Source organism: Cervus elaphus, chromosome 27 (assembly GCF_910594005.1).
Source record: "Cervus elaphus chromosome 27, mCerEla1.1, whole genome shotgun sequence".
In the NCBI taxonomy this organism is placed as follows: Eukaryota; Metazoa; Chordata; class Mammalia; order Artiodactyla; family Cervidae; genus Cervus; species Cervus elaphus.
The window spans coordinates 43,152,635-43,161,825 of NC_057841.1; the positions used below are offsets into that span (position 1 = coordinate 43,152,635).

Sequence of the window (9,191 nt, forward strand, 5' to 3'; positions counted from 1 at the left end):
TTCTTCTTGACTTTCTGCCATAAGGGTGGTGTCATCTGCATGTCTGAGGTTATTGATATTTCTCCCAGCAATCTTGATTCCAGCTTGTGCTTCCTCCAGCCCAGTGTTTCTCATGATGTACTCTGCATATAAGTTAAATAAGCAGAGTAGCAATATACAGCATTTATGTACTCCTTTTCCTATTGGGAACGAGTCTGTTGTACTATGTCCAGTTCTAACTGTTGCTTCCTGACCTGCATACAGATTTCTCAAGAGGCAGGTCAGGTGGTCTGGTATTCCCATCTCTTTCAGAATCTTCCACAGTTTATTGTGATCCACACAGTCAAAGGCTTTGGCATAGCCAATAAAGCAGAAATAGATATTTTTCTAGGAACTCTCTTGCTTTTTTGATGATCCAGCGGAGGTTGGCAATTTGATCTCTGATTCCTCTGCCTTTTCTAAAACCAGCTTGAACATCTGGAAGTTCACGGTTCACGTATTGCTGAAGCCTGGCTTGGAGAATTTTAAGCATCACTTTACTAGCGTGTGAGATGAGTGCAATTGTGTGGTAGTTTGAACATTCTTTGGCATTGCCTTTCTTTGGGATTGGAATGAAAACTGACCTTTTCCAGTCTTGTGGCCCCTGCTGAGTTTTCCAAATTTGCTGGCATATTGAGTGCAGCACTTTCACAGCATCATCTTTTAGGATTTGAAATAGCTCAACTGGAATTCCATCACCTCCACTAGCTTTGTTCCTAGTGATGCTTCCTAAGGCCCACTTGACTTCACATTCCAGGATGTCTGACTCTAGGTGAGTGATCATACCATTGTGATTATCTGGGTCGTGAAGATCTTTTTTGTACAGTTCTTCTGTGTATTCTTGCCACCTGTTCTTAATGTCTTCTGCTTCTGTTAGGTCCCTATCATTTCTTTCCTTTATTGTGCCCATCTTTGCATGAAATTTTCCTTTGGTATCTCTAATTTTCTTGAAGAGATCTCTAGTCTTTCCCATTCTATTGTTTTCCTCTATTTCTTTGCACTGATCACTGAGGAAGGCTTTCTTATCCTTCCTTGCTATTCTTTGAAACTCTGCATTCAAATGGGTATATCTTTCCTTTTCTCCTTTGCTTTTCGCTTCCCTTCTTTTCACAGCTATTTGTAAGACCTCCTCAGACAGCCATTTTGCTTTTTTGCATTTCTTTTTCTTGGGGCTGGCCTTGAGTCCTGTCTTAATAAGGTGTATTAAGCCATTTAATTCCCACAGCACCCTTATGAAATTCTATGATTATCTCCATTTTACATATGAAAACATGGAAATACAGACAAGCTAAGTAGCTTGCCCTGGGGCACATGGCCTTTGAGTAATAAACTCAGGATGACAACCCAAGACACTTTGGCCTGGCAAGCAAAGTTCACAGTGCTGACCACCAGGCCAGCTGCCTCTCAATGCGGTGGCTCTGAGGCGGCATGCCCTAATCAGAATAGTAATAAGCCACTTTACAAGGAAGAGAAGTTGTGCAGACAGAGGCAGGTTATTCAGAGGGCCAAAGAATTGATGCCTTCGAACTGCGGTGCTAGAGAGTCCCTTGGACATCAAGATCAAACTAGTCAATCTTAAGGAAATCAACCCTGAATATTCATTGGAAGGACTCATGCTGAAGCTAAAGCTCCAAAATTTTGGTAACCTGATGTGAAGAGCTGACTCATTGGAAAAGACCCTGATGCTGGGAAAGATCAAGGGCAGGGAGAAAAGGGAGCCACAGAGGATCAGATGGCTGGATAGCATCACCAGTGCAATGGACATGAACTTGGGCAAACTCTGGGAGATGGTGACCGATGGGAGGCCTGGCTTGCTGCAGTCCATGGGGTCTCACAGAGTCGGACATGACTGAGTGACCGAACAACAAGTATGAGAACAGGATTTATATCGGAAGACTGGGTGTGGATTAGAATTCTAATACTAACTAGTTCTGCATCGGTTAACCTCACTGACTCTCAGTTTCCTCATATTTAACATGAGGTTAACAATATTGGACTTCCCTGGTGGCTCAGATGGTAAAGAACCTGCCTGCAATGCAGGAGATCTAGGTCCCATTACTTAGCATGCCCTGGAATTTCGAGAACTTGTCAACAAGGCTGTGCTCTGAGACTTAATGCCAAACTGAAATCCACTCAGCTTCAAAAAGTTTCTTTCGGCAAAAGTCAGATGTGTGGGCTTCACAGTGAACTCTAAAGCCCACAGCAGTTACTGTTTATTCCTCAGGGACCAGCCTTAATGCGAGCAAGATAAAAGCTTGCTTGGATTTTGCCTGCTTTCACCAGAAAGAGGTTAAGTCTGACTTGCACTTCCTCGCAAAGGTCTCACTTACAGTAAGAACCTGACTCATGGGGTAGGAAGGGGCTCTCCATGGCATAGACGGGGACACAACCCAGAGACAGTGAGCATCCCCTCCATGAACCTGCTCTGACTGGATCACTGTGGTTAACAAGAGGCAGCATCCATGTTTCAAAAACTCAGAAGAAACAGTCAGCAATTCACACAGCTCGTCCATTAGATAGATGAGAACCTCACTAAAGAACTGAACTGTTTGGGGGAGGGGATTGAATTCGTTATGCCAAAGTCTTCTGGAATATTTTAACTCTGGCTTCTCCTGGTTGTGTTGGCAGAGAAAGCAGGGCTAATGCCTAATTGTATAGTTATTTCTATTGTGTGGGTTCATAGTCATTTCTTTACCGATGGTCCCCCCAGCCCCACTCCATAGAAACTTGAAAACAAAAAGCCATATCCTAGTCGTAGTTATTCGAGCTCTCTACAGGGTTAAGTCTAGCATTTTCTTAGGGTTCCAACAAGGGCTGTTGAGTCGGACTCCCTGGGTTTGAATTCTGGTTCTGCCGCTGAGTAGAGATTGAACTTGGGGGAGTGACTTGATTTTGCGTTAGTAACTTAACCTCTCTCTTGTCTTCATTTCCTCATCTGTGAAATGGAGGTAATTTTAACATTCATCTTCTCCGTAAAGTGTCTAGGGTTCATATAGTAAATATTTGATAAATATTGGCTATTGATAAATACTCAAAAATTATTTATTGGTAAGAATGTATTAGAGACAGAGAGATAATTGTCACAAAGAAGAAAGCTGTGCCTCTTTCTCAAACCATCCCAGCTTCTGCTAGTCCCAACAGTTCAGATATCCTAGCATAATTTCTCAGACTCATGGAAGCAGCAGAATTCTATCGTCACATGAAAAGTACGTATATAATCTGTGATATGCTCTAAATCCTGGGGTACAGATTTAGCCATGGTGCTTTTTTCTCTCCAATTAACAGCTACAACAGTCAAGAATCCCATTATAAAAAACATCCCAGGTTTCCACCTTTGTCTAGGAGTGCCAGGGGCTTCATCAGGCAAAAGGGGCCAGATGTCTCTCAAAGGCCAAGTGGGGCAGGAATGGCCTGGCATTGTCTTGCATGTCCAGCTGCTCCTCCTCCGTGGAGGGATCTGAGCTTCCCCGGGGGCGGCGCCCAGCCAGAGCCCAGCTCGAGCTGCAGGCTTGGTGGTGACAGCTCTGAGACCTCGATCACAGGACCAGCATCACTGTCCAGGAGAACTGCCCGGCCAGGACTGCTGCCAGTGAGAGCCACAGGCCTCTGGGCCAAGCCAGCCCCGCACAGCCCGTTAGCCCTTTTCTCAGAACCTGGGTCATCAACCTCGGTGTCTCTTCTTCCCTGAACCATGACTTAGTTTCAGGATTTTTCACCTATGCAGATGTGTCTGCCAGGACCCCCGCTAGATGGGCTTGCCAGTGCAGCCGTACAAATCTCCATAGATGGAGGGACTTAAACAGGGAAATGTATTTTTCCACAATTCCGGGGGCTGCAAATCTAAGAGAAGGCGAGGGCAGGTAGATTGTTTCTGAGGCCTCGCTCCTTGACTTGTAGATGGCCGTCTGCTCCCCATGTCCTCAATGTAGCCCCATCTCCAAACACGGTCACATTCTGAGTTACTGGAAGTTAGGACTCCAACATTGGAAATCTTGGTGGGGGGGGTGGGGCACAGTTTAGCCCATGACACCAACAGCTGACTCTAGCGGCTTGGGGAATAAGGTAACTTGTTCAACGAGAGAGACAGAGATGGAGAGAGCAGGAGGTGTGTACCAGGGAGCCTCTTCAGACCACTTTCCAGGACAGTGGGCACCGTGTTTTCCTTACTAAGCCATCACTCAAGTGCTGTCCTGACATTTGGAGTCACCTGAGCAGATCCAGGAGCTCTTTGTGAAACAGGTGGCCCCAGAGCTCCTCTGAGAGAAAATAGGAGTGCAGTCTGCACCCTTCTTCACCCTCTCCTCAAGAAATCACCTCTGACCAGCACCGTGTAAAACCCTGGCCTGGAGGATTCCAGGCATCAAGACTCCTTCTGCTACTTTTTTCCACAATCTGTGATTCACAGCAATTTGAATTGGGGTGTGTGTGTGTGTGTGTGTGTGTGTGTGTGTATTACTTCTACCGATTCCTGGCTGTGAGAACATATAATAATAGCTTCGTGACCAGCATTCAGCCCAGCTCTGCTCTGGGGTTGGGATGAGCCTGAGACCTGCCGACACCCTGGCTTCAATTTTCCCCCTTGGTTCCTCCCTGGAGACGGGCTGGTTAATCACCCTGCTCAGCTGTGACACCCCAGAGAAGCCAAGAGGGGACAGTCAGAGGCGGCCTCCCCGTGACCTGCTTGCTCACACCAGACCAATAAAGTGCGGGCAGAGTGACAACGACAGCTGCCCCGTGGTGTTCAGAGGGAGCCAAGCAGTTCAGTTCTGCAGCCCCGGGGACGAGTGTGTCATTACAGCCCTGCTTCTCCAAGAGAAGCCACCTCAACGCAGTCGGGGGTGCTCGCAGCTCTTGGAGCCACAGTCAGGCATCTGGAACCCCAAGGACCAGGCACCAGGGACCCTGAGAGCCAGGCATCTGGGATTCCCATCTCCCGCATCTCCCCAAGTCCTACTCCACCTGCGGCACCACCAGCTACGGCTCCTGTCACCCGATCGGCCCCCTGCTGGGCTTTAGCAGTGGAGTCCGGTCTCCATCCCCATCTGTGGCAGCAGAGACGCTGGAGAAAGGAGGTACATGGGGGCCAGGCAGTCCGGGGCCCGCCGCAAGGACAAGAGCCCCCTGGGGCGGGGGCTACTGCGGGGGAGGCAGAAGTTCTCCTCCTGGGACGATGCTCTGCTTCCCGGCAGGGACCCGCGCTGCCTGCTGAAGCGGGGGCTGCGCCATGTCAGTTTCAGCCTGGTCACCAAGGGCATGACGGACGCGCCCGACTTCCTGTGGGGCCTGTCGGAGATGCAGAAGCTCAACCTGTCCCACAACCAGCTCCGGGCCGTTCCGCCCGAGCTGGGGAAGCTCACGCGGCTGGTGGTCCTGAACTTGTGCGGGAACCGCCTGAAGACACTGCCCCGGGAGGTCAGCCTCCTGCAGAGCCTCAAAGTCCTGTTCGTGCACATGAACGGCCTAACGGAGCTGCCGGCCGAGCTGGGCGCCTGCCGGAGCCTGGAGGTCCTGAGCGCGTCGCACAACTGCCTGTCCCAGCTGCCCGCCAGCCTCGCCGACCTGTCGCGGCTGCGCAAGCTGAACCTCAGCCACAACCGCTTCGCCCACATCCCCGTCTGCGTGTTCTCACTCAAGGAGCTGGACTTCCTGCACGTGGGCTCCAACCGCCTGGAGAACATTGCCGAGAGCATCCAGTGCCTGGCCGGCTTGCAGATCTTCATCGCTGAGGGCAACCACATCCACACCTTCCCACGCTCGCTCTGCCTGCTCACAAGCCTGGAGCTGCTGAATCTGAACAACAATGACATCCAGACGCTCCCTGCGGAGCTCTACATGCTCTGCAGGCTGACCAGGATCGCCTGGAACCCCATGGACAAAGGGCTGCACATTTCCCGAAACCCTTTATCCAAACCTCTGCCCGAGCTGCTGGAGGGGGGCCTGGAGATGCTCGTCAGTTACCTGAAGGACAGAAAACACACCTGACTCAGACGGGAACTTCCCTAGTCTAAACCCTCTCCTCTTCCTGTTGCTGCGGGTGGAGGCTTGTGTTACTATGTGCTGGGTTGTACGGAACGCCCCTTCTTAGCAGGTGTTTGCTTTTTAGCTCTGTATACTCCTATAAATGGGCTTCTACTTCTCAGCAGTAGAGAATCCACCTGCAATGCAGGAGATGTGGGTTCGATCCCTGGGTAATGGGAAGATCCCCTGGAGGAGGGCATGGTAACCCACTCCAGTATTCTTGCCTAAAGAATCCCATGGACAGAGGAGCCTGGTGGGCTACAGTCCACGGGGTGGGGAAGTGTCTGACGCAACTGAAGAGACTTAGCCCGCCGGCCTCTCCCCAAAACCCGCATAATATCATCTCCTTCTGAATATCAGTGGATAGAGGACTTGGGTTTTCTTTCCCCAAAGAAAAATAATTCTGCTTCTTCTGGGGAGAAGTGGGATTCAGCCTTTGAAAGAGAGGACAGCAGGTATGATTCAATGTCCACCAAAAGTGAAATGTTTACTAAGTACGTGCTGTGAGCCAGGTACAATATAGGAGGGGTTGAGACCGTGTGGTTTCAGTCCCTGAGCTGGCACCCTGAAGCCACATAGCCCCAAAAAGACATGCCCCCACCCCTGTCTCCAGCATCCCTTGGGACCAAAGAGAAGCTGGCACCCAGCCCTCCTGGCAATGACCAAATCCAGCAGAGTTTCCCCTTGAGTCCCGGGGGAGACAAGCCACAGGAACTTTGCCTCTAGAATGACTAGGGCAGCAGTCCAGCCGCTCATGCTGACGTCTGGGGGTGGGTGACGGGGTGCAGCGTGCTGGCTTTCAGAGAATAAACACAAACAGAGCCAACACTCGCTGTCCATCTTCTTTCCAATCCTTCTCTTGCGCCCAGTCATATCCTCAAGCTTTTCTAGAGACACGGGCCAATGGTTACCGTCCCCTGTTGTAATTTCACTCCTCCTCTCTTCCTAGATTTGCCTTCTCGGAGGTGAGCTAACAGCCAGGGGAAAAGCTCAAAAGGCAGGAAAGAGGAGGTAAGGCATAGACAGCCCACCCCCAAAAGTCATTACCCTTTCATATTCAGAGGAGGATGATGTTTGCTACTTGGCTTTCACCTGTGGTCCTTTAAAAATTAGCTGAGGCGCTTCCCTGGTGGTCCAGTGATTAAGACTCCACTCTTCCAATGCAGGCGGTGTGGGTTCAATCCTTGATGGGGGAACAAGGGTCCCACATGCCAAGGGGCATGGCCAAAAATAAATAAATTAATGAAATAAAACGCTTCGGAGATCTCTCACTTATTTCATAATTTTACAAATTACAAATGAGTTGAGTGACATGCAAAGCTCTTTGGAGAAAAGGCTCTGTAAGAATATTATTTGCTTTGTTTTCAATTCCAAGAGTTACACAGCTGTTAGTTCAATGCAAAATCAGGACGAGCCATTACAGAGTTCCTGCCACAAGAATTACTGGGCCTCACTGTCATTGTCCCAGCCGAGAGCCCCTGAGATGTCACCGTGTGTTGAGAGTTCAAGAATTCAAATGAATATGACAGTGAACGTACAATGCCTTCAGATCCAGAGATCTGGATCTGCGGATCCACAAGTGCTCAGGTTTCTTGGCACATTTGTCTACAGGACACAGCAGACAATAGCAAGGCAGGAATGGGGGATGTGGCCAGGATCATCTAACTTCTTACTACCCTTAGTTTAATTAAGTTAAATTCATGTTTATTAACACTTTTCCTGGGCAGGCACCTCGAGAAGAATAAGGCTCAGCTCCTTCTACCAAGGAGCTCAAAGTGTGCTGAAAGAGACAGACCTACGTGGCAAGTCATGTTCCCTGCTGCTGCTGCTGCTGCTGCTAAGTCACTTCAGTCGTGTTCGACGCTGTGCAACCCCATAGACGGCAGCCCACCAGGCTCCCCCGTCCCTGGGACTCTCCAGGCAAGAACACTGGAGTGGGGTGCCGTTGCCTTCTCCTCATGATCCCCACTAGAGAGAGATTAAAGCAAAGATAGCATACCGGATGGTGTGTAGCACAGGCTGAGCCCCAAGTTTCAGAACCAAAGGACACGATTGGGACGAATCAGTCAAATCCCTGTTCTTGGCAGCCGTCTCACCCTAATTCCCCTCACCGCTTCACCCCACGTAGGGGAGGGGAGCACAGCCAGGGGGTGCGGGGCTCATTCTCAGGTGCTGACTTAGGCAGCTTTAGTGGCAGGGGGTGGGCTGTCGTCTTCGTATTCTAAGCATTGATCAAGGAGGGGTGTGTCCATGTAACTTATTCACAGGACAAATGGATTTCCCACCAGACCCCAAAGTCAATATCCCATCCGTCATAGAGGGCAGCCCATTCCTGCCATTATCATCAGATACCACTGTTCCATGAACACCCTGGGGACATGAGTTCTTGTGCTGAACTACCGCAAACAGATCTCAACAGTGTCACCGGGAGGCAGGTGAAGTCCCCTCCACATCCCCGCCCCCTGCCCCGCCAACCACCCCCCAGCAGCAACCGGAGATCTGCTTATCCCCGCCGGGCACACATAGGCACACTCAGTAACCTCACCCACGTTCACTTGCTGGAGCCAAGACTATTTAAAGACATCAGTGGAATTCTTACTCGATCTCATGACTCAGAGGGAAACGGCAGTGTGAGGCTCCCTCTGCAGAGCAGGACAGAGGCTGGAGCTGGAGCCCAGACAGGCAGCTGTCGCACAAACACGGTGCGTGCCAGGATCGCGCCCGCTGGTGGCCCCTGGTGTCCGCTCCCGAAGACCCACTTGGGCTCATGCTGAATTTCCATGACCTTGCTCTGGGCCGAGAGTCAGGCTGGGGCACCACCATCGCACTTTTCCTGCTGAGCAATCATTTTATTTCCTCTCCTGGCTTTTTCAGTCACTTGATACCTCACAGTAACTCTACTCCAGGGAAAGAACATAACCATATTTTGAAGGTGACCCAAGAGCTTATTATACTGCTTAAGGAAAGGGTGGTATCAGTGTGGTTGGCAGCTTCCATCAGTGCCTTTCAGAGGTATAGAAGTGAGGTTTTCTTTGTGAACAGTCGGCATTGAGGGCTGCATGAAAGTAATAGCAGTTGCCCGATGGGCTTTAGATATTGATTCTTTGTGAATGCTCCTTTTTTATTGATGAAGGGAAGTGCTGAGCACAAACCTG

General features: G+C 50.1%; 1 protein-coding gene across 1 annotated transcript; it reads left to right on the forward strand.

The window, feature by feature from the left end:
- Positions 1–4,771: 4,771 nt before the first annotated feature.
- LRRC30 (leucine rich repeat containing 30) lies at positions 4,772–7,258 on the forward strand. The gene is made up of 2 exons (XM_043889679.1): positions 4,772–6,491; positions 6,986–7,258. Exon 1 carries the CDS (start codon positions 5,095–5,097, stop codon positions 5,998–6,000), a length of 906 nt encoding a protein of 301 aa, XP_043745614.1. The 5' UTR covers positions 4,772–5,094; the 3' UTR covers positions 6,001–6,491; positions 6,986–7,258.
- Positions 7,259–9,191: the final 1,933 nt, after the last annotated feature.

Bases quoted from the DNA above. Each gene is read 5' to 3' on its own strand.
- LRRC30 (XM_043889679.1), top strand. From the start codon at position 5,095: ATGGGGGCCAGGCAGTCCGGGGCCCGCCGCAAGGACAAGAGCCCCCTG.